At 50.6% G+C, this 26,022-nt stretch overlaps 1 protein-coding gene across 4 annotated transcripts; it reads left to right on the forward strand.

The window, feature by feature from the left end:
* The first annotated feature begins 4,403 nt into the window (after positions 1-4,403).
* On the forward strand, positions 4,404-25,610 carry ADIPOR2 (adiponectin receptor 2). 4 transcript variants are annotated; one of them, XM_073650348.1, is made up of 8 exons: positions 4,404-4,551; positions 15,297-15,529; positions 22,925-23,044; positions 23,161-23,332; positions 23,456-23,642; positions 23,723-23,910; positions 24,037-24,230; positions 24,428-25,610. In XM_073650348.1, the coding sequence occupies exons 2-8, from the start codon at positions 15,362-15,364 to the stop codon at positions 24,554-24,556; spliced, it is 1,158 nt and encodes a 385-aa protein (XP_073506449.1). In that variant the 5' UTR covers positions 4,404-4,551; positions 15,297-15,361; the 3' UTR covers positions 24,557-25,610. The 4 variants fall into 4 exon arrangements, with proteins under 4 accessions (XP_073506449.1, XP_073506450.1, XP_073506447.1 ...); XM_073650349.1 differs by lacking the exon at positions 4,404-4,551 and adding an exon at positions 11,894-12,037; XM_073650346.1 differs by lacking the exon at positions 4,404-4,551 and adding an exon at positions 13,234-13,352.
* The last annotated feature ends 412 nt before the right edge of the window (positions 25,611-26,022 follow it).

The following is a 26,022-nucleotide window of genomic DNA, read 5'->3' on the forward strand; positions in this document are numbered from 1 at the left end:
TGTGATACTGTCTGCTGAGCTGTGTATCTAATCCTCTCCTGTGTGATACTGTCTGCTGAGCCGTGTATCTAATCCTCTCCTATGTGATACTGTCTGCTGAGCTGTGTATCTAATCCTCTCCTGTGTGATACTGTCTGCTGAGCCGTGTATCTAATCCTCTCCTGTGTGATACTGTCTGCGGAGCTGTGTATCTACTCGTCTGCTGAGTCGCAGTATCTAAGACGGTGATTTGATACGCTGCCAATTTGAATAGCAGAGCTGCAGTGTAAAGTAAAGGGGACGTGATTAGCTGCAGCCTGAGCCTCTGATGAGACACAAAATGCGAAGAGGAAAGCTCGATGTCTGAGCCGCTCACAAGCTCCAGATGCAGCAGAGCTGAGTTTGTCACTGGATTTGCATGGGACTGCAGGCACGTGATAATCAGGATGGGGCTCAGATCACATCCGCAGTCATGCACTGTTATTAGCAGGCAGCAGAGGGCGCCATCTCCTAAATTTCCCGCTTTCATAACTTTTTATTGCATTTTTCGGAGGAGGTGCAGAGACCAAAAAATAGTAATTTTGGCATTTTTTTTTTTTCTTTACAACATTTACTGTACGGCTGAATAATTTAATAATTTCGGAGATCGGACTGTTACAGACGCGGCGACATAAGATGGGCTTTTTTTTTATTTTTTAATTTCTAACTCCGGCAAAGTGCGGTGATGGGAAATTTTTTTTTTTTTTTTTCGTTTTTAAAATCGTAATCGCTTCTTTCATTACTGCGAAACTCCAGGACGGCTGCGGAGGGCGTAAATTAAATGCTGCAATCTTAATCCTAGCTGCGTGTACCATAAGTGGAATGTAGGTGGCGATGTTTCCATGCTGATGAAGGCCCCTTTGATGTATGTAATGGAGGCCACAGCTCAGCCCAGGATAATATGACCAATCCCAATGGGCCTCGCTGACATATAATGGGGTGTTTTTTTTTTTGTTTTGTTGAGCTTCTTTACTTCTGTCCCCCTGATAACACTTCTTGTCTTCCCTGACAGCTCAGCGTTATCAGACAACTTGATTAAAGGGGTTGGCCACTACTTTTTTTTTTATTGATGACCAATTCTCAGGAAAGATGATGAATATCTGATCGGTGAAGGTGTGACGCTCGGCATTCCCGCTGGACGGAAGGAACATAGGAACTCTGTCATCTCCACAGTGGCTGCGGCCGTGTACTGCACATCCACCCCCTGTTCACATGAAGGATAAAGTAGTGGCAAACTCCTTTAAAATAATTAAAATTACTCGTTCTTCTGTTTTCTTGAAGTCTGGTCTCCCCAGGAGTCAAACCCCCCAAACTGCTTCATTGGAGGCAGCAGCAAAAGCTTCAAACCACAGGTAGCACTGACAAGTATAGGAGAATTTTCTGTATTGGAATGTACAGTGTCTTCTTCATTACAGGCACTTTGTACTGACCCATAGAGACACATCTGTATCTACCGGTGTATTTCTATGTCCTTCTATCCTGGAGCAGAAATAAAAGTCTGATTAATTTCTTCCTATAAAATTACTAAAAAAATAATTCCAAAAATGTAAATTTTTAATGCACTTAACAAAAATTTCACAGACATATCTATGTCCCTGTAATCACAACGACCGGCATAACACAGCCATCATTATCTACGGTGATCGATAAATGGTGTGATTGATTTTTTTTTTTTCTCCATTAAACCAGTAAAAATGTACCGCTGAAGACGGGATCACACATAGCGTAAATGCTGTGGATTTTTTTTTTTGCTGTTGTCTACTGCTTTTCTTTTATGCCCCCTTATTTGATGCGTTTTTAATGTGTTTTTTTTTATTGTAGAGAAAAGCTTTGATTCTGCACTTAAAAATGCAACTTTTTTTTTTACGTGCATTTTTTTCACCCTCCACATAGAAGCTTATAGAGAAAATAGCGCCAAAACCGCAGAGTCCAGCAGCGTCTCTAGAGGGCTGCGTTCTCATGAAATCACATCCACTTTGCTTGGACACTTAGGCCGCGTTCACACAAAGCGTAAATGCAGCGTTTTTCTTTTTGCAGACATTCTACCGTTAATGTTCAAGTGAATCAAATGTGATTTCATGAAAACTCCGGCCACTAAAGACGCTGCTGAACTGTGCGGTTTTGGTGCTTTTTTTTTCCTCCAGAGACTTCTATGTGAAGCTTAAAAAAACGGATGTAAAAATCAGTGACGTAACTAGAGTCTGATGGGGCCGGTGCAAACTTTGGACCTGGGCCCCCATCTGCATGTTGGACAGATTTATGGGCCCTGTAGCCTTCTAAATACTGTAAAGACATAAGTGTTCTCCACCCCATTGATTATGTACTAATTTCCCCCATCCTGGTATATACAGTGGGGAAAATAAGTATTTGATTCTCTGCCGATTTTGCAATTTTCCCAAAGTATGGAGAGGTCTGTAATTTTTATCGCAGGTCACTTCACCTGTGAGACAGAATCTTAAAAGAAAAAACAGAAAATCACATTGTAAGATTTTTACATAATTAATTTGCATTTTATTACATCAAATAAGTATTTGATCTCCGACCAACAAACAAGAATTCTGCCTCTCACAGACCTGTTAGTTGAAGCCTCCTACTCTGCACTCATTACCTGTATTCATTGCACCTGTTTGAACTTGTTACCTGTATAAAAGACACCTGTCCATATACTCAGTCACACTCCAACCTCTCCACCATGGCCAAGACCAAACAGCTGTGTAAGGACACCAGGGACAAAATTGTAGTCATGCACAAGGCTGGGATTGGCTGCTGGACAATAGGCAGCAGCTTGGTGAGAAGCAACAACTGTTGGCACAATTATTAGAAAATGGAAGAAACACAAGATGACTGTCAATCTTCCTCGGTCCAGGCTCCATGCAAGATCTCGCCTCGTGGGGTAAGGATGATTCTGAGAAAGGTCAGGAATCAGCCCAGAACTACATGGGAGGACCTGGTCAATGACCTGAAGAGAGCTGGCACCACAGTCTCACACATTACCATTAGTAACACACTACGCAGTCATGGATTAAAATCCAGCAGGGCACGCAAGGTCCCCCTGCTCATGCCAGCACATGTCCAGGCCTGTTTGAAGTTCACCAATGACCTTCTGGATGATCCAGAGGAGGCATGGGAGAAGGTCATGTGGTCAGAGGAGACCAAAACAGAACTTTTTGGTGTCAACTCCATTCGCTGTGTTTGGAGGCCGAAGGAGGAGAACAACCTCAAGAACACAGTCCCAACTGTGAAGAATGGTGGGGAAACATCATACTTTGGGGGTGCTTTTCTGCAAAGGGGACAGGACGAATGCACCGTATTGAAGGGAGGATGGATGGGGTCATGTATAGCGAGATTTTGGCCAACAACTTCCTTCCCTCAGTAAGTGCATTGAAGATGGGTTGTGGTTGGGTCTTCCAGCATGACAATGACCCGAAACACACAGCCAGGGCAACTAAGCAGTGGCTCCGTAAGAAGCATTTCTAGGTCCTGGAGTGGCCTAGCCAGTCTCCAGACCTGAACCCAATAGAAAATCTTTGGAGGGAGCTGAAACTCAATGTTACCCAGCGACAGCCCCAAAACCTGAAGGATCTGGAGAAGATCTGTATGGAGGAGGGGGCCAAAATCCCTGCTGCAGTGTGTGCAAACCTGGTGAAGATCTACAGGAAACGTCTGACCTCTGTGATTGTGTAAGGAGCCGGGGGGTCTCTGGGCTCCGGTACCCTTCAGCACAATCTGCTTCCTCGGACACAGACCCTGCAGTGGGCGCTGGGGTCGGCAGCCCCTTCGGCACAGGCCTGGTCACACCCTCTGCGACCGCGATTGTTACGCCCCCTGGTAAACACAATAAAAACGTGGCTTCACATCTGCATCAAATACCTGGGAAAAGGCATAAAAAATGCTGCAAAAATCAGAGCAGATTGTTACTGCGTCGTGTGGGGCGACATCTGCAGAAAATGAAAAGCATAGGATTTATGCAATGTGTGAACACGGCCTTACAGACACCAAAAAGCCAGCTGTCACATTGTGTGGTCTACGTCCCTCTGACAACTCCTCCTGTCAGGGAAGAAAGAAATGATAAATGGGTGTGGCTTGTGAATAAACAATTTGAATAACTTTATTGATATCACAGCCTTGTTGTGAGTGAACATTCTGAGTCTCTGGTCATCACTATAGGCGTCCACTGAGCCATCACTGTAGAAGAGTCATGGTTGTTATAGAAACAGTTCACGTGACCAGGAAGTGCTGGATTCAGGCGCTGATTGGTCGTCCGGGACCACATGTCAGCTGCGACCTTGGTTTGTTCAAAACAAATAAAGAGGCGGGGCTAAGGGAGAACTACATTTCCCGGCGTGCAGCGGATCGAGGGCGGGGCGACACCGCGTAACGTATTGGTGCATGCCTACAGAACGCGCTGTGATTGGTCGCTGCTCCCTCGTGCGATGGCCGTCATGGTGACGCTGCCAGGCAACCCGGGGAGGCGACAATAAGAGACGGCGGCCGGACAGGCAGAAGAGCGGAGAGGCTGGAGACACGGAGAAGGTGAGGAGGCCGCCGAGGCCGGAGGGAACGGCCGCGTGTGTCACTGACGGCCTGCTGTAATGATGAGGTGACCCGGCTGTCCGCTGCCGGTACACTGCCCCCAACCTCCCTCACAGACCCCACTGTACTGTCCGCTGAGAGAATCCCCCATATCCTGCCCTAACCTCCCCCATGTTCCCTTACATACTGCCGTGTCTGTACATAGTGACCCCACTGTCCGCTCACCTGTATACTGCACAGAACCCTCAGCTCCGATACCCCGCCATGTGTGACCGTATAGTGACCCCCTGTCTGCTGCCAGAATCCCCCCGCACCCTTATATAGTGCCCCAACCCCCGCATACAACTGTGTATGGCACAGAAAGCTGCGTACCCCCGTATACTGCCCCAATAACCCCGTACAGCTGTATACTCAATGAGAGCCCCCCATACCATTATATACTACTCCAAAACCCCCCTGTACAACTGTGTATGGCACAGAAAGCTGCGTACCCCCGTATACTGCCCCAATAACCCCGTACAGCTGTATACTCAATGAGAGCCCCCCCATACCATTATATACTACTCCAAAACCCCCCTGTACAACTGTGTATGGCACAGAAACCTGCGTACCCCCGTATACTGCCCCAATAACCCTGTACAGCTGTATACTCAATGAGAGCCCCCCATACCATTATATACTACTCCAAAACCCCCCTGTACAACTGTGTATGGCACAGAAAGCTGCGTACCCCCGTATACTGCCCCAATAACCCCGTACAGCTGTATACTCAATGAGAGCCCCCCATACCATTATATACTACTCCAAAACCCCCCTGTACAACTGTGTATGGCACAGAAACCTGCGTACCCCCGTATACTGCCCCAATAACCCTGTACAGCTGTATACTCAATGAGAGCCCCCCATACCATTATATACTACTCCAAAACCCCCCTGTACAACTGTGTATGGCACAGAAACCTGCGTACCCCCGTATACTGCCCCAATAACCCCGTACAGCTGTATACTCAATGAGAGCCCCCCATACCATTATATACTACTCCAAAACCCCCCTGTACAACTGTGTATGGCACAGAAACCTGCGTACCCCCGTATACTGCCCCAATAACCCCGTACAGCTGTATACTCAATGAGAGCCCCCCATACCATTATATACTACTCCAAAACCCCCCTGTACAACTGTGTATGGCACAGAAACCTGCGTACCCCCGTATACTGCCCCAATAACCCCGTACAGCTGTATACTCAATGAGAGCCCCCCATACCATTATATACTACTCCAAAACCCCCCTGTACAACTGTGTATGGCACAGAAACCTGCGTACCCCCGTATACTGCCCCAATAACCCCGTACAGCTGTATACTCAATGAGAGCCCCCCCCCCATGCCATTATATACTACTCCAAAACCCCCCTGTACAACTGTGTATGGCACAGAAACCTGCGTACCCCCGTATACTGCCCCAATAACCCCGTACAGCTGTATACTCAATGAGAGCCCCCCATACCATTATATACTACTCCAAAACCCCCCTGTACAACTGTGTATGGCACAGAAACCTGCGTACCCCCGTATACTGCCCCAATAACCCCGTACAGCTGTATACTCAATGAGAGCCCCCCCCCCATGCCATTATATACTACTCCAAAACCCCCCTGTACAACTGTGTATGGCACAGAAACCTGCGTACCCCCGTATACTGCCCCAATAACCCTGTACAGCTGTATACTCAATGAGAGCCCCCCATACCATTATATACTACTCCAAAACCCCCCTGTACAACTGTGTATGGCACAGAAACCTGCGTACCCCCGTATACTGCCCCCCATGTGCCCTCACTTACTGCTCGGTATGTCCGTATAATGACTCAACAGTGCACTGCCATAATGCCCCGTATGTTTATAATCTGCCCCCCTGTACACTTATATAGGGTCCACATACCCTCCCCGTATACTGCCCAGAATCCCACCCCCATACTCTCGCATACTGCCCAGAATCCCACCCCCATACTCTCGCATACTGCCCAGAATCCCCCCCCATACTCTCGCATACTGCCCAGAATCCCCCCCCATACTCTCGCATACTGCCCAGAATCCCCCCCCCCCATACTCTCGTATACTGCCCAGAATCCCTCCCCCCCCGTACTCTTGTATACTGCCCAGAATCCCCCCCTGTACTCTTGTATACTGCCCAGAATCCCCCCCTGTACTCTTGTATACTGCCCAGAATCCCCCCTGTACTCTTGTATACTGCCCAGAATCCCCCCCTGTACTCTTGTATACTGCCCAGAATCCCCCCCTGTACTCTTGTATACTGCCCAGAATCCCCCCCTGTACTCTTGTATACTGCCCAGAATCCCCCCCTGTACTCTTGTATACTGCCCAGAATCCCCCCCCTGTACTCTTGTATACTGCCCAGAATCCCCCCCCCTGTACTCTTGTATACTGCCCAGAATCCCCCCCTGTACTCTTGTATACTGCCCAGAATCCCCCCTTGTACTCTTGTATACTGCCCAGAATCCCCCCCCTGTACTCTTGTATACTGCCCAGAATCCCCCCCTGTACTCTTGTATACTGCCCAGAATCCCCCCCTGTACTCTTGTATACTGCCCAGAATCCCCCCCTGTACTCTTGTATACTGCCCAGAATCCCCCCCTGTACTCTTGTATACTGCCCAGAATCCCCCCCTGTACTCTTGTATACTGCCCAGAATCCCCCCCTGTACTCTTGTATACTGCCCAGAATCCCCCCCTGTACTCTTGTATACTGCCCAGAATCCCCCCCTGTACTCTTGTATACTGCCCAGAATCCCCCCCTGTACTCTTGTATACTGCCCAGAATCCCCCCCTGTACTCTTGTATACTGCCCAGAATCCCCCCCTGTACTCTTGTATACTGCCCAGAATCCCCCCCTGTACTCTTGTATACTGCCCAGAATCCCCCCCTGTACTCTTGTATACTGCCCAGAATCCCCCCCCCTGTACTCTTGTATACTGCCCAGAATCCCCCCCCCTGTACTCTTGTATACTGCCCAGAATCCCCCCCCCTGTACTCTCGTATACTGCCCAGAATCCCCCCCCCCCTGTACTCTCGTATACTGCCCAGAATCCCCCCCCCCCTGTACTCTCGTATACTGCCCAGAATCCCCCCCCCCTGTACTCTCGTATACTGCCCAGAATCCCCCCCCCGTACTCTCGTATACTGCCCAGAATCCCCCCCCCCGTACTCTCGTATACTGCCCAGAATCCCCCCCCCCGTACTCTCGTATACTGCCCAGAATCCCCCCCCCGTACTCTCGTATACTGCCCAGAATCCCCCCCCCGTACTCTCGTATACTGCCCAGAATCCCCCCCCCCCGTACTCTCGTATACTGCCCAGAATCCCCCCCCCCGTACTCTCGTATACTGCCCAGAATCCCCCCCCCCGTACTCTCGTATACTGCCCAGAATCCCCCCCCCCCGTACTCTCGTATACTGCCCAGAATCCCCCCCCCCGTACTCTCGTATACTGCCCAGAATCCCCCCCCCCGTACTCTCGTATACTGCCCAGAATCCCCCCCCCCGTACTCTCGTATACTGCCCAGAATCCCCCCCCCGTACTCTCGTATACTGCCCAGAATCCCCCCCCGTACTCTCGTATACTGCCCAGAATCCCCCCCCCCCGTACTCTCGTATACTGCCCAGAATCCCCCCCCCGTACTCTCGTATACTGCCCAGAATCCAACCGCCCCCGTACTCTCGTATACTGCCCAGAATCCCCCCCCCCCCCTGTACTCTCATATACTGCCCGTGCCTTTTTTTTTTTTGTATTGTGCTAAAACCCATCTCACACCTGTATACTGCCCTGAGACTGGCCATACAACCGTATACTGCACCTCCCCCATACGACCGCTTACTGCCTCAAAATATACCTCCCCAAAATACCCGCACACCCGTGTACTGCCCCCCGCACTGCCTGTACACCGGCCCCGGAGCCCACTGCATACACGGATACTCTCACCCTGATACCCACCGTATACTCTTGTACTTCTCCATCTGCATATCTATATACTGCCTCCTACCTCTTATACAGACCGCATACTGCCCCCTACCTCCTGCATATCTGTACACTGCCCCTCTGTACAGCCGTATACTGCCCCCCCGTACAGCCATATACTGCCGCCTACCCCCTGTACATCTGTGTACTGCCCCCCTGTACATCTGTGTACTGCCCCCCTGTACATCTGTGTACTGCCCCCCTGTACATCTGTGTACTGCCCCCCTGTACATCTGTGTACTGCCCCCCTGTACATCTGTGTACTGCCCCCCTGTACATCTGTGTACTGCCCCCCTGTACATCTGTGTACTGCCCCCCTGTACATCTGTGTACTGCCTCCCGCACATCTGTGTACTGCCTCCCTACCTCCCGCACATCTGTGTACTGCCTCCCTACCTCCCGCACATCTGTGTACTGCCTCCCTACCTCCCGCACATCTGTGTACTGCCTCCCTACCTCCCGCACATCTGTGTACTGCCTCCCTACCTCCTGCACATCTGTATACTGCCCCCTGTACCCTTCCGTACACCGCAACGCTACCAGGGCTGTGGAGTCAGTAAGCAGCACAGATTCATCTCAGGAATAGGACAGACATTTATAGGACATTTCATAACTTTCCCAAATATTCCCCACAAACTGCACTGAACTACGGTACCCAATTTATTATAGATTTTAGGAGTCGGTCCATTTTATGCTCCACAGCCCTGATACACTACAGCAATATATACTTACACTTCCCAATATGAATATTGTGCCTCCGAGCCTCCTCACACCCGTACGCTACCGGTTCTGTGCCTGCTATTCCCGGCTGCCCGGCCTGTGTGTGCCCTGTGCCCGCGGCTCCTTTGCCCTGTGGTAGTGGCGGCTTCCTTTCTTCCCTCATCACCAACCCTCTTGTACCTCCTGGGGGCATTTTCTGATAGCTGTCTTGTGGCTTCAGCCTAGGGTACAAATATGGCGTGTGCCCCTATCCCCCGCTGTGTGGCGCCTATATGGCGGGTGCCCCCCGCGTCGTCTTCTGAGTGGGGGTCTTTGGGTTGAGGGGTCACATTACTGAGCGGTGCCCCTCACTTCTGACATGTTGGGGTGCTGCTAGCGAGGCTGTTCACCCTTTATGCTGTGCCCTGCGGCTGTCCGTGAATGTTGGGAGTAGTAGTCACTAACAGGTTGCAGCCCTCCGCTGTTCAGTCATGGCAACCCCCCGTCTGGGGATGTATCGGGGGCACAGGTGGCATTTTGCAGCCATATTTATCATGCAATTAGATCTGATTTCTTCAGTAAACTCCTCCTGTCGCCGCCATGTAATCGATTATCGATGGGAGTCCTCCCAGATTGTTCCACATTAGACCCTTCTCTGACCTCTGACCCCCGCATCACCTGTGTTTAAAGGGCCAGTAACCCCCCTCACAAGAGTATTATAAGAGGAGCGACTGGAGATGAGATATAAAGTAGTAATTCTGCACTTCCGGTCGTTCAGCCCGGCCTGGAATGGCTGATAACGGGGAGCAATAGAGTGCAGTTCCCTATAATTTGGGCAGCTTGATTTGGCTGATAACAGGGGGTAGTAGATTGCAATCTTAGTCCTGTCCACCTCTTCTTTGCTTGTTGTTCATGTGGATGGAAACCATCAGCATTGCCAGTCCTTCTCCTCTCCCCTGACACTTCTGGTCCCTGGTCCATAAGGGTTTGTGGTCTCTTTCTTGGCCCCCCAGACCCCTTGCTGTAGCCGGTGACGTCTCCGCCGGTGTCGGGGGTCCTGCTCTGCTGTCGTCGGGGGCTTTTGTGTTGTCAGTGGTTTCAGGACCTGATCTAGAAGCCCCGTGTTATACCGGGCGCAGCGCTGCACGTCATGCCTATTGTACATGAAGGCTGCAATTTAAAGGCACAGGCCCCCTTTTTTAAAGAGCATGTATAGCCTGCATTATTGATGGTAAGCTATTACGTACATTGACTTTTACTGAATGAGCCCCAAATTGCTTTTTTGGGGGCTTATCTTTTTTTTTTCTTTCCTTTTCTGCACTGTCCGATCAGACGATCTTGAAGCTCCATTCCTCCCCGCTGGGGGTTATGTTCCTGGAGCTGCATAGTTTGGCGCACGCTCCGGTATGTGCTTTTATTTCGGGAGCTGCGGCTCGGATGACCTCGCTCTGTACTTTTCACCGTATACAGGGACCTCAAAGACCCGTGGACCTGGGGAAGGGGGGGGGGGTGGATATTGGACCAGGGGGAGAACTACAAGAACCATAGTAATGGTCAATGTCTCCTTCTATACGGCACCTACCGAGCTCTGGCTTCATGACTAGTTCTGTGTGCAGCTTTGGATGTGGCTGGAGTAGTCCTGCCTTGCCTTATAAGTTGTAGGATGTGTTAGGGGATTAGTCCGGGGGTCTGACAGTAACTTGTGCTACATCTGGGGGCTGTCCGAGCATGCTGGGTGTTGTAGTTTCAAGGCAGCTGAAGTGCTGCTGGTTGCTAATCTTGACGCCCTGACCACTGCAACCAATCACAGGCTTCAACAGTCAGTTGCTGTATATCATCACTGAGGCTAGTAGTGATTGGCTGCAGCGGTCAGGAGTTAGACACCGATGAACTGCACTGCAGAGTGATCACTTATACCGACGCTGATACATTGCAACAAACACATACGAGTACAGACCTGTATCTGTGCCCGCACCCGGGCGGTGGCCCTCCTGATCCACGAGCGGTCACCCGGGCGGTGGCCCTCCTGATCCACGAGCGGTCACCCGGGCGGTGGCCCTCCTGATCCACGAGCGGTCACCCGGGCGGTGGCCCTCCTGATCCACGAGCGGTCACCCGGGCGGTGGCCCTCCTGATCCACGAGCGGTCACCCGGGCGGTGGCCCTCCTGATCCACGAGCGGTCACCCGGGCGGTGGCCCTCCTGATCCACGAGCGGTCACCCGGGCGGTGGCCCTCCTGATCCACGAGCGGTCACCCGGGCGGTGGCCCTCCTGATCCACGAGCGGTCACCCGGGCGGTGGCCCTCCTGATCCACGAGCGGTCACCCGGGCGGTGGCCCTCCTGATCCACGAGCGGTCACCCGGGCGGTGGCCCTCCTGATCCACGAGCGGTCACCCGGGCGGTGGCCCTCCTGATCCACGAGCGGTCACCCGGGCGGTGGCCCTCCTGATCCACGAGCGGTCACCCGGGCGGTGGCCCTCCTGATCCACGAGCGGTCACCCGGGCGGTGGCCCTCCTGATCCACGAGCAGTCACCCGGGCGGTGACCCTCCCGATCCACGAGAAGTCACCCGGGCGGCTTTTCCAGTTCTGAAGAGTTTCCGGCCCGGCCAGTTACAGGGTGTCTGTGTTTCGGGATGGAGCGGGGGCTGCACACTGTAACGCTCCTCCTCCCATAGTACAGAGGGCACCGAGGATATTTGCTTTATAAGACAATCCTCAGATGCTTCAGGCAAGAGGTTCTGCAGCAGCCAGGTGTGTCTTTCTAAAGTTTTATGCCCACATATAATGTATGTATATTTTTTTTATATGGACAGAGGATAAGGGGGCTTCTGCTTCTATATGCAGCAGCCAATCTGAACAAGCAAAGCAGTAGTGTAAAGCATGGGGGAGATAAAGCTTCTGATGAGACCGGAGGCAGACTTTAGGCTATGTAAACTCTAATAGCTCTGCTTGTGTCACCAGTCACAGCTGTGTCCTAATGGAGCAGAGATGCAGTGTAAAGCATGGAGTCTTTCCTGAGACATGCTGTGTGAATCTGACCTGGTGCAGCCGGTACCTGACTGGGCGATGGGCACAGAGCGGCCGTCTGTCAGCAGCTCCCCACGTGATCAGTGTCACAGGGGACCGGCGGTGAACGCGGGGGCTCAGCTGATATTTAAGAGGGGATTTGTGTTTTGTTGCCAGCACAAAAGTTTACCAGCATAAATTGTGAGTCAGGGGGAAAGTTCTGCTAGAGTACATTAACTATTGAGTAACTTCGCATCGTTCTTCATATTTGAGTTATATTTATACTCCAGTCACAGCCAAAGCTGCATTCTGAGATAGGAGGAAAAGAACTACAGTTCCCATAATGCCCTGCACCCAGATGTCTAGCATCATGGTACGGATAACTCGTGTCTTTGGGGAGGGCACAGCTCTGGTGGCCATACTTGTTGTATCACCTCTGCATTTTTAAAGGGGGGTGGTCTGCAGAAGGCTGCCCCTTTAATGCCGCCTATTGACTGTGTAGTAATGACGTCCGTGGCCTCCGCCGCCCCTCTACGTGTCCTCTGATGTTCTGCCTGGGAATTCCTGGGCCATGTGTGGAAGTTTCCAGGGGTCTTACGTCTCACATACGCGGGGTCTTGTGCGCTGCATTCCTGCGGAGTTACGTCATCCTGATGACTAGTTTCGCCCCCTCGGCTGCTGGTCAGTGATGGTGCAATTTCTGAAAAAAGGCTCCGGTGATGCCGGGATCCGTGGCCCCAAAACGTCTCGCACCAGGGCTGTCGCTGCGTCGCCCTCCTGCAGCTGCTGCACAGACTCCATCAGATCCACTTCCTTTCCTTGTTTTATTACCTCGATAAACAAACATTCAGGCTCCGTACACATCCGCCCCGCAGAACACCATGTACCCACATAAGAGCGCCCCGCCTGTGCCCAGCCTTAGATCCTGTAAGCGCCTGTGGCACGTGGGAACCTGCCTGGGACCGCTCATTAATAATGTCCTGTGGAGAACCTGTGAGGAGGCGAGGTGCCCAACCATCCTCACCTGCCAGACAGGAGACCGACACATGGTTCTGCCAAGGTATATAACTGCTATAATACTACCCCTATGTACAGGAATATAACTACTATAATACTGCCCCCTATGTACAAGAATATAACTACTATAATACTGCCCCCCTATGTACAAGAATATAACTACTATAATACTGCCCCCCTATGTACAAGAATATAACTACTATAATACTGCCCCCCTATGTACAAGAATATAACTACTATAATACTGCCCCCCTATGTAAAAGAATATAACTACTATAATACTGCTCCCTATGTACAAGAATATAACTACTATAATACTACCCCTATGTACAAGAATATAACTACTATAATACTGCCCCCCTATGTACAAGAATATAACTACTATAATACTACCCCTATGTACAAGAATATAACTACTATAATACTGCCCCCCTATGTACAAGAATATAACTACTATAATACTGCCCCCTATGTACAAGAATATAACTACTATAAAACTGCCCCTATGTACAAGAATATAACTACTATAATACTGTCCCCTATGTACAAGAATATAACTACTATAATACTGCCCCCTATGTACAAGAATATAACTACTATAATACTGCCCCCTATGTACAAGAATATAACTACTATAATACTGCCCCCTATGTACAAGAATATAACTACTATAATACTGCCCCCTATGTACAAGAATATAACTACTATAATACTGCCCCCTATGTACAAGAATATAACTACTATAATACTGTCCCCTATGTACAAGAATATAACTACTATAATACTGCTCCCTATGTACAAGAATATAACTACTATAATACTGTCCCCTATGTACAAGAATATAACTACTATAATACTGCTCCCTATGTACAAGAATATAACTACTATAATACTGCCCCCTATGTACGGGGATACGTCTGCTATCATACAGTCGGGGTTCGGGCTGTGATTTGCCCCCGGCTCTGGTGACAGTCCGGGCAGTGTCGGCTGGCACCGTCTCCCTCGCCGGCAGGTTGGTGTTTCCTCGGATGTCGGCGCCTCCTATAATTATGGGGCTCGGTGACTACAACATTGTGTCTCAGGGGTTTCGCCTTCTTCTCAGATTGTAATTGGGAGATTTAAAGGCCAGTGCACCTATGTTATAACCGCACATTGTGCTGCAGGCTGCTCAGTGCTGGGGGCTGCCGCTCGCTCTGGGGCGGGGGTGGTCTCTGTAAAGCTTTACTGTTTATTGTGGGAGACCAGAAGATGCTGATGATAATTAGTCTGTAAGTGGCCGTCTCCCCCTCCCGGGTCCGTCCTGCGCTGCCAGTTGGCTAATCGGGCCCTGAGCTCCTTTCCTCGTTAATGCTGAGCCCCTGTTTTGCATATTAAGCTGTTGATGATGAGCATGTGCCCCCTCCCCCGCCCTGCGGTGCCCGCTGCCATTGCACCCTTCTGCCAGCTCCACAGATTCTTCTTACGGCCTGGTACAAGCCCTGGCACCGCTGCCCACTGCCATGACCCGGCAGTCATGTGCCCCCTTGGTGGTGGTGGTCCGGCGGAGGACGAGAAGCTCACGCCCCCCGTCTTTAGTCGCGGGGCGCTCTTATCGGATTTCACAGCTCTTCTTAGATATTGCCTGGGACCTGACCATCTCGCCTCTGAGGGGCAATGGCGCCCACCGGGGTAAGGGCCGCAAGCCACTTCCCAAGTAACTCCTTCTAGGTGCATTCCCCTTTAAGAGACCTTGTCCGCGTGGCGTGATGTGCGGGTTTATTAGTGGGGGAGGGGGGGAAATCTTATCAGATTCTGATGAATTAATAACTTTTATGACCCGTGTGGTGAATATCTCCTCCGCCGCTCCGGAGTGCGGTTCTCTCTGCTGCGCAGGTTGGCGGTCGGCGGCCATGCTCCCCCACTCCCGACACAGAAGTAATCGCTCAGCCGTCATCCTGGGGTTCGGGGAGGTGACGGGTGAATATTAACGGCTTTTATCTCCCCGCAGGTCTCTGTAGTGACGCTGGCCATCCGTCCAGCAGAAAGGACCCTGACGTGGGACCCCCACATCCCATGAACACACAAGAAGAGGAGGGGAGCAGCGTCCGTCCTGAGTCTGTCCTGAGGCTGCGCAGAGGACACATGCCAGTCACCTCCGAGGGCACCAACTCCCAGCATGACCAGTACGACGAAGTGTGCCCCCTTCTGGCCGAGCCCCCTCCATGCCCTGCCCAGGAGAATGTAAGTCACTGCCATGCTAATGCCACCTGTGTGCTGGGCCGCGCACGCAAAGAGGGCCCACAGCAGTACAGAGGATTTCAGGGGAGGAGTGCGCTGAACCTGGGGGAGGCCAAGCAATGGGAGGGTCCCGCAGCAGTACAGAGGATTTCAGGAGAGCAATGAGGGTCCCACAGCAGTACAGAGGATTTCAGGAGAGCAATGAGGGTCCCACAGCAGTACAGAGGATTTCAGGAGGTCAATGAGGGTCCCACAGCAGCACAGAGGATTTCAGTAGAGCCATGTACTGAATGCTGTGGGGGCCAGTGACTGGACCCTTGTGGTGATTTTAGTGGGGGCTGTGTGGAGAGCTCCGTCATTCGCGGTGCAGTAAGGGTTAAGCCTCGGGATCTAGGTGAGGGGGATCTCGGGGGTCGGGGCGGACGCCCCCAGGTCTCCACACATCATGTGCCAGGAGCCGCTGCATCTGTGAACCTGAGTTGTTAGTCGCGTCCTCTCACATAGGTATTAATGTCAGGACACAGCAGCACAGAGTTTTTCAGGACAGGTGTGCTGCCCTAGTGAGGGTGGAGCAGGGCACACCAGCAGCACAGAGTATTTCAGCAGCCCCTAATCCTATGGCTCCCAGGTGCTGGGATTATATAATGCCAGCTCTGCAGAGATGGAGGGATAATTACCCCTAAATAGATGGTGCCCGGACCCCCACACCTCTTCCCGGGCGAGAGCTAAGCTTGTGCCTTGTATTAGATCATACACAGGAGGCGGTGTATGGAGGGCGGTCCGCAGCCCCCCGAACAGCGGCCGGAGCCAGTGTGCGATCTGCAGCACAAAGAGCCGCTGTGTGCTCCCGGCCGGGCGAGCGCTGCGTGCATGAAAGGGTTACTCCGCCCAGAGCCCCCATCCCCCGCTCTGCGCCACTGAAAGATCCCGCTCTCCTCTATTTCTAATGGGGCTGACAACTACTTGTCACTGGATATGAGGGGTTGTCAGAACCTCCTGCCTAACTGCAGTGCGGATGCCTGGCGTCCATCGGGCTCCGGACCCCGGCACCGGCTGTGAAAAAGCAGCATATGGTAGCCCCCTATTATAGATGGAGTTCCCCTTTAATTTACACGCAGTATGATATAAATGTCTTGTGTATGGGGGTCCGCTCCGCACGTCACTGTAGACCCTGCACTGACTGCAGGGATATGTCTTGTATATGGGGGTCCGCTCCCCACGTCGCTGTAGACCCTGCGCTGGCTGTGGGCATATGTCTTGTATATCGGGGTCCGCTCCCCTCTGTAGACCCTGCACTGACTGTGGGGATATGTCTTGTATATATAGGGGTCTGCTATCCACGTCGCTGTAGACCCTGCACTGACTGTGGGGATATGTCTTATATATATGGGGGTCCGCTCCCCTCTGTAGAACCTGCACTGACTGTGGGGATATGTCTTATATATATGGGGGTCCGCTCCCCTCTGTAGAACCTGCACTGACTGTGGGGATATGTCTTGTGTGTGTATATATAGGGGTCTGCTATCCATGTCGCTGTAGACCCTGCACTGACTGTGGGGATATGTCTTATATATATCTATATATCTATATATGGGTCTGCTCCCCTCTGTAGACCTGCACTGACTGCGGGGGGTGCGCTGCCTCCGTCCCCGGGGCTTTCAGGGCAGGTGAAGGTGACCTTGTCCCGCTGGCTCAGGACGGTGACTGATTTGTGCCGTCGCCCCGGGCCGCACTCAGCCCCATACTCAGCACTTGTGTTCGCACCGGCCGCATCCATATTTAATAAGCGCCTGTCTGTATTCGAGGAGTCGTCCATCACCCGGCGGCCTGATGCCTCAGATCTCCGCCGCCCATCGGCATCCAGAGCGTCCTGTGCTCGAATCCCTCAGTCGGGGAAGCTGGGTGACCGCAGGTTGGTGCCCGGGGACGGCAGTAACCCAGGCGGGGGGAGGGCAGCGCCCGTCTCGGCCCATCCTTCCCTTCGTGGCTTGTTTATCTCTCCGGATATTAGTGACGGGATAGGACCCGTGCCCTCGTGATGCCGCCACACACTGGCGTCTATTGTCTTACGCTGATCTCACCGGGCACCGTGCCCACCGGACTGTGGGTCGAGAAAAATTCTCCCTAGCCCTTGTTTCTATTTCTGGGCAAAATACAATGACCCGGCCGGCTGCCCCCCTTATCTGCTGATCGTTGTGTAACACACGGACCCTCCTCCTCCTCCTCCTCGCGGGCGGCGCAGATGCCAGCGTATCACCTGCTCCGCCCGCCAAAAACTTTTCTTGCCAAGTTCTCCAGACTCTGGGTGTGAGGAGGAGATGATCCACAGCTTGTGATTAGGGCTGAAGTCCAGGACGGGCGTAACACGGGCGTAGACACCTTTTCCCCTTTCACCCCCTCTTTTTTTTTTTTTATCCCATAATCCTTCTCTTCTCTCGGACTTGGACTGTCACTCTCACATAACCGTGTGACATGCAGAACGGGCTGGAATCTGCTGGGAGTTATAGTTCGTTATGGGGCACAAGCTGGACCTTTCACTGCACTTTACCAACTCCTTGGGGGCTGGTCAGTATGGAAGTCATGTGACCTCTGGCTCATGCTCATTGGCTGGGAGCTCACACGGGGCGGAGCCATTATCCTAGGACAGGAAAGTGACCTCCGCTGCTGCTGATCCAATTGTAGCAAAAATCAGCTGTGTGGGTTATACATTCACTGTATTATAGCGGGGTCTTCCTGCCCCCCGGACATCTTATCCCTTCATTACTGAATACCTGAAGCGACGCCACATTATACGACGGCGGAGGCTTCGGTTACCAAGGATAAGATCCCGGCGGCTCAGCGGTGTCCGGTGTCGTCCTGCGGCTGCCGCCACTTGTGTGGATTCTTCCGAGGGCGACGGATCCCGTTACCTTTATGTAACATTTAGCGAAACGCAGACGATTCCCAGGTCGGGTTTCATGTGCCGAAGTGTAAAGAGTAAAGAGTCACCCAGTGACCTAAATGTGGGAGGCAGCAAGAGAGTGTTCATCAACCGCCTGCTGCGACCTTGACAGATATCTGTAATGTAGATAAGGGAAAACCCAACCCCCTTCCCAGACCGGAGCGTGATGGACGCATCCAAAAAATATAATCCTCTGCTTACATCCAAAAGTATAACTACTATAATACTGCCCCCTATGTGCAAGAATATAACTACTATAATACTGCCCCCTATGTACAAGAATATAACTACTATAATACTGCCCCTATGTACAAGAATATAACTACTATAATACTGCCCCCTATGTACAAGAATATAACTACTATAATACTGCCCCCTATGTACAAGAATATAACTACTATAATACTGCCCCTATGTACAAGAATATAACTACTATAATACTGCCCCCTATGTACAAGAATATAACTACTATAATACTGCCCCTATGTACAAGAATATAACTACTATAATACTGCTCCTATGTACAAGAATATAACTACTATAATACTGCCCCTATGTACAAGAATATAACTACTATAATACTGCCTCCTATATACAAGAATATAACTACTATAATACTGCCCCTATGTACAAGAATATAACTACTATAATACTGCCCCCTATGTACAAGAATATAACTACTATAATACTGCCCCTATGTACAAGAATATAACTACTATAATACTGCCCCTATGTACAAGAATATAACTACTATAATACTGCCTCCTATATACAAGAATATAACTACTATAATACTGCCCCCTATGTACAAGAATATACCTACTATAATACTGCCCCCTAATATAATGATGGCAGTGGTTTCTTGCCCCGCGCTGGTACTGCAGGCCGGTATTGATGACTTCTGCTCTGGATGTGGCGGTGATGTCGCCTGGTGGCGGTGGTATTACCCGGGATGTAATGACTGCTCGGGGGATTTGTTTTCCAGGAAGATGGCGTTTCGCTCTGATAATTGGGCGCTGGGGAAGTCGCTGATGATCTCGGAGCCTCGTGCTGAGTCGGATCATGAGACTTCTTTTAATAACCTCCATTCATCACATATTGCGGTGCAGGATGCTGGTGCATGATGGGAGTTGTAGTTCTAGGAGTCCTGTATATGGGGGAGGGGTGTACTTATTTCCTGCTTTGGCTTATTGTCGGTCACATTCCTGTACAGTCGGGGCGACCTCTGCACACAGTAACCTCTGTACTTGTGGTGTGATCATCACACCCATCCTCCGCAGCGTTGCTCAATCCTCCGCCGCTGGTTTCCCTTTCATGACCTCATTGTCTCTAAATGTGGGATAAGGGGCACCACGTCGCCGCTGCTCTCTGGTATCAGCCGGTTATTGATCTGGGAGGTTTGTGGGGATTTGTGTTCACAGCTCGGCCCTTTTGTGCGTCCTCTGGCAGCAGTGCTGGGACTTGTTGGTCTGAGACCTTGCAGGGGCGCCTCTAGTGGACAGGTGGTGGATCTGCACTGATTTGATCTTGCCCTTTTGCCCTTGATCCGGGGGCTCTTGCTTTTAGCCTGTCAGTTGGTGTAAAACTACAACTCCCAGCATGCCCTACTGAGGAGGACAGCAGAGGAAAGAGGGGTGCAGCGCTGCAGACGTGTCAGTATATACCGCCACGCTGTGTATATTACATCTACTGTGTGTAGAACCGCAGAAAGCAATCCTGTAATATCCCCGGCTTATTATAGAGGGGGAGGGGAGCGCACCTGACACCCACCGAAACATTACACACCTCGCGAAGCGTGACAGACACAATGCTCTGCACCTGGCACCGCCAGAGAGGAAGCGGAGCCGGGATCATACCGACACCAGATCTCATGGAGCCGATCAGATGCCACAGGTCACACGCCAAAGTGTTACCGACAGCGCCTCCTGCAGTACCGCATATTACATAGTATAGGACGTAGGGGGCAGTATTATAGTAGTTATATTCTTGTACATAGGAGCAGTATTATAGTAGTTATATTCTTGTACATAGGAGCAGTATTATAGTAGTTATTTTCTTGTATATAGGGGGCAGTATTATAGTAGTTATATTCTTGTACATAGGAGCAGTATTATAGTAGTTATATTCTTGTACATAGGAGCAGTATTATAGTAGTTATATTCTTGTACATAGGGGGCAGTATTATAGTAGTTATATTCTTGTACATAGGGGGCAGTATTATAGTAGTTATATTCTTGTACATAGGGGGCAGTATTATAGTAGTTATATTCTTGTACATAGGGGGCAGTATTATAGTAGTTATATTCTTGTACATAGGGGCAGTATTATAGTAGTTATATTCCTGTACATAGGGGGCAGTATTATAGTAGTTATATTCCTGTACATAGGGGGCAGTATTATAGTAGTTCTATTCTTGTACATAGGGGCAGTATTATAGTAGTTATATTCTTGTACATAGGGGGCAGTATTATAGTAGTTATATTCTTGTACATAGGAGCAGTATTATAGTAGTTATATTCTTGTACATAGGGGGCAGTATTATAGTAGTTATATTCTTGTACATAGGAGCAGTATTATAGTAGTTATATTCTTGTACATAGGGGACAGTATTATAGTAGTTATATTCTTGTTATAGGAGCAGTATTATAGTAGTTATATTCTTGTACATAGGGGACAGTATTATAGTAGTTATATTCTTGTTATAGGAGCAGTATTATAGTAGTTATATTCTTATACACAGCGGGCAGTATTATAGTAGTTATATCCTTGTACATAGGGAGCAGTATTATAGTAGTTATATTCTTGTACATAGGGGCAGTATTATAGTAGTTATATTCTTGTACATAGGGGCAGTATTATAGTAGCTATATTCTTGTACATAGGGGCAGTATTATAGTAGTTATATTCTTGTACATAGGGAGCAGTATTATAGTAGTTATATTCTTGTACATAGGAGGCAGTATTATAGTAGTTATATTCTGTACATAGGAGCAGTATTATAGTAGTTATATTCTTGTACATAGGGGCAGTATTATAGTAGTTATATTCTTGTACATAGGGGGCAGTATTATAGTAGTTATATTCTTGTACATAGGGGGCAGTATTATAGTAGTTATATTCTTGTACATAGGGGGCAGTATTATAGTAGTTATATTCTTGTACATAGGGGGCAGTATTATAGTAGTTATATTCTTGTACATAGGGGGCAGTATTATAGTAGTTATATTCTTGTACATAGGGGGCAGTATTATAGTAGTTATATTCTTGTACATAGGGGGCAGTATTATAGTAGTTATATTCTTGTACATAGGGGGCAGTATTATAGTAGTTATATTCTTGTACATAGGGGGCAGTATTATAGTAGTTATATTCTTGTACATAGGGGGCAGTATTATAGTAGTTATATTCTTGTACATAGGGGGCAGTATTATAGTAGTTATATTCTTGTACATAGGGGGCAGTATTATAGTAGTTATATTCTTGTACATAGGGGGCAGTATTATAGTAGTTATATTCTTGTACATAGGGGGCAGTATTATAGTAGTTATATTCTTGTACATAGGGGGCAGTATTATAGCAGTTCTCTTCCCCCGCGGCCCCTGTTCTGTGTATATGACTGCTTTCCCCGTTCTCTCGCGGGTCACTTTCCTCGCCCGCCCGTTATATCCTTATAATCTACGGTCGGCTTCGCTCCCTTTCTTGTCTGTAGATGTTGAGTCCTCGGTGATTTTCTTTCCGGTTGGAGCAGTTGATTGCGGCACTCTATTCTGGGGTTGGTATCTGGCGGTTTGTTCTCTTTCGGCCTCAGATCTCGCCGGGTGCGGTGACGTTCGACTCTCGTTATGTCGGAGCTCGGCCTCGTCCCTCCGGATTCGGTGCCGTTCCTGGAAGTGATGAGATCCTGGATTGGATACCGGGTATATGGTATCGCAGTAACTGATCTGCTCCTCTGCTTCGGCCCTATAGCCCCCCCGTATACTGCCAGTGTTTAGGGGGGTCGGGACAGATGAGTGACCGGCACCTGTGCATGTGTTGGAATAAGTACCGTCGCCCCATCGCTGCTGCCATCTTTCTGTCGTGGTCACTCTATATGTAAGCTTTTGCTCCGTGTTATCAGCCACTACTTTGCTGCTCTTTTTCTACAGTCTTATAAATGGTCGTCCTGCCTCTCGGGTGGAGGATGACCTGGTATAATCGGTGCCGATCATTGAGCTCTGCTCCTTCCTGGAAGCCCCCCGCGTTATTTTTAGGTGCATTACTTGTAAGTCTCCTGGGAATATCCAGATTTCCAGTAATGGAGCAGGCGGCGGGGACTGAAGGGTTAAACAGTCAGCGGTGGTTGTATCTATAGTTACATTTTCATACGTACTTCCCCTTTAACTTGGTCCCAGTTGTCGATTTTCTGATGACGCCGCCACTTTAAATAAAAGTAAATTGTGATCATTTTGTTTTTGCAGACCCCGGAGGACGGCGACGTAGTAGAGAAGCCCCCCCAGGAGGATGAAGGCTTCATGGGCATGGCTCCGCTCCTCCAGGCCCACCACGCCATGGAGAGGGTGGAGGAGTTCGTCTGCAAGGTAAGATACCTGGAAGAACTGTCATAGGCCCATCTCAGTGTGGGGTCACTCCTTCATGTGGGGGGTGGGTCACTCCTCTATGCTGGGGGTCCTGACCTCTTCCCTCCTTGTTCCAGGTGTGGGAGGGTCGGTGGCGCGTCATTCCTCACGACGTGCTTCCTGATTGGCTGAAGGACAACGACTACCTGCTGCACGGGCACCGCCCACCGATGCCCTCCTTCCGCGCCTGCTTCAAAAGCATCTTCAGAATACACACGGAGACGGGCAACATCTGGACCCACCTACTAGGTAATGCTGACCCTTGCCCGGCTGGCGAGCGCGGACCGGGCATGGCGGCGCAGCTGTGACTTCTCTTAAAGGAGCAGTACACGATGTGGTCCTCAGCTGACGTTGCCCGCTCTCTCCTTGCAGGCTGCGTCTTCTTCCTCTGCCTGGGCATCTTCTACATGTTCCGGCCCAACATGGCGTTCATCGCCCCCGTGCAGGAGAAGGTGGTGTTCGGCCTCTTCTTCCTCGGCGCCATCCTCTGCCTGTCCTTCTCCTGGCTCTTTCACACTGTGTACTGCCATTCGGAGGGAGTGTCCCGCGTCTTCTCCAAGTAAGTTATTGCGCTCTGGTGTCAGGCGACGAGGCCCCAGCCGATCCGTGCCCCCTCACCCTCTCCTCCTGTGTCTTCAGGTTGGACTATTCGGGCATCGCCCTCCTCATCATGGGCAGCTTCGTTCCCTGGCTCTACTACTCCTTCTACTGCAACCCGCAGCCGTGCTTCGTCTACCTGATCATCATCTGCGTCCTGGGCATCGCTGCCATCATCGTCTCCCAGTGCGACCTGTTTGCCACCCCGCAGTACCGTGGCGTCAGGGCGGGTGAGTGCCACCGCGTCGTTATCTTCTCCTTGTCACAGCTGAGGGTTCGTTACAGTTGTATCCAGCTGATAAATCCTTTGTTTTTGCAGATCGTCTGACCTCTTTTCCTTTTTGTGCCCCCCGTAGGTGTATTTGTAGGATTGGGCCTCAGCGGGATCATCCCCACCCTGCACTTCGTCATCTCTGAAGGGTTCCTGAAAGCGGCCACCATGGGGCAGATCGGCTGGCTTCTCCTCATGGCCTCCCTGTACATCACCGGGGCCGCTCTGTACGCCGCCCGCATCCCCGAGCGATTCTTCCCCGGAAAGTGCGACATCTGGGTAAGTGGTAGGGGGGCTGGAGACCCCCCCAAATCTGCGACTATGTCCAAAGTGGCTGCTCTGTGATTGGAGGATGCTGGCACAGACCATGACATCATCCTCCAATCACAGCGCAGCCAGCTGCACGGACTATGACATCATCACTGGCACTGACTGGTTGCAGCCGCTCGCTGACTGTTCTCCTGTTTTCTCCGCAGTTCCACTCTCACCAGCTTTTCCATATCTTCGTTGTGGCCGGCGCTTTCGTCCACTTCCACGGCGTCTCCAACCTGCAGGAATTCCGCTTCACGGTGGGCGGCGGCTGCGCGGCGCAGGAGGTGCTGTGAGGATGTCGCCGCCACGGAGGGAGCGCGGCACAAGATCAACCACCGCACAAGATGGTCGGGAGGACAAGGACCTTCCAAAACCATCATGTGAAGGGCGGAGAAGAGACGGCGGCGGACCACAAGTCCCAGACAGACTGGAACCTAACAATCTTACCTCAAATACCAAGTGTATGACTCTTGTCTAATTTATTCCTTTTTGGGGTGGGGGGCTCACATATCTTTAACCCTTTCCATTCTGGGGGAGGGGGGGGTATTGACGCGCTCTCCTGCACTGACGCTGCTTGAGCTTCCCGGGAGACTCCACCCCCCTGTGGGCGGGGCTAAACCCCGCGGTATGACGCCTATCGCTTCTGGGATGAGGGAGGGGGTGTTTTTTATATTTATGGGGTCTTACACAACAAAAATATCTTCAGTAACTTTAAGAATCCCCCCCCTCCCCCCTCCCCTCAATGGCGACTGTATTTGTCCTCTCATTTCCGAGAAGCGGTCGGCGAGGATTTGATGTAAATACAAGGGGGGGGGGATTTAATTTTCTGTTTTTTTTTTAAAAAAAAAAAACTCTAGAAATATTTTAAAAATTGGGGGGGGGGGGGGAAAGTTATAAAATGGATTCTATTGAAGCGTTTGTACCATTCACTGTTCTGGACGGGTTTGCACACGGGTGGAGCAGGGTCTTAAATGCAGACGCCATGACGGAGAGACGCACAGCCTGGCATTCAAGAGAAGTGGCGCCCCCTACTGCTGGGAAAGGGAGGGGTCTTTTATTAAGGTCTATGGATAACATTGTGACGGATTTGTAATCCCTGCATCATTTGACCGGTCGGTCACGAGGGGCCGCTGCATGAACACTGCTTCACGCTGGGTGTGTTTACAGGCCACGCTCATCTCTGCCGCCGTGACCTCGGCCCCCCGTCATCATACGAAGAGTCAAAAAAAAAAATAAAAGGCAGAGAATTTTATTTTTATTTTGTAAGGGATGAGGGGGGAAAACCGTAAACTTCACATTTTACTCCAGCAATTGGGGGAAGGGTCGGATTTAAAAATATCTATAAAATGATCTCAGGACTCGGGTGGGAGTTGTCCTTCTATGGTAACTCTGTATCGGGGGCCGGAGGACATGGAGCGAGGTGCACACGTGGCGGCTGGACCACACAGATCCGAGCCCCTGACGGGGGTCCAGTTTTTATTCCCTGCCCAAATGATTCTTGTCCAAGAACTTTTCTTGGGGTTTGCAGGAACGTCCATTGTGCTCTTCAGGGGTCCATGAGAAGCAGAGGGTGTTAATATGGAAACAGTGCCGTCCTGTGGAGCGTGCATCACATTACAGGAGCGCTCCTGGTCAGATGGGCCCCAAGGGGCTTCGCCTTATACTTTCCTTGGGAGATACATGTGGACCTGTAATGCGTTGCTGCCTCCGCAGGCTGGGAGAGGTACGTGCTTTAGATACACTAGGCCCATCCTGGTGA

Source organism: Phyllobates terribilis, unplaced genomic scaffold (genome assembly GCF_046119375.1).
Source record: "Phyllobates terribilis strain yellow unplaced genomic scaffold, ASM4611937v1 Scaffold_10__3_contigs__length_209671492, whole genome shotgun sequence".
NCBI lineage: Eukaryota > Metazoa > Chordata > Amphibia > Anura > Dendrobatidae > Phyllobates > Phyllobates terribilis.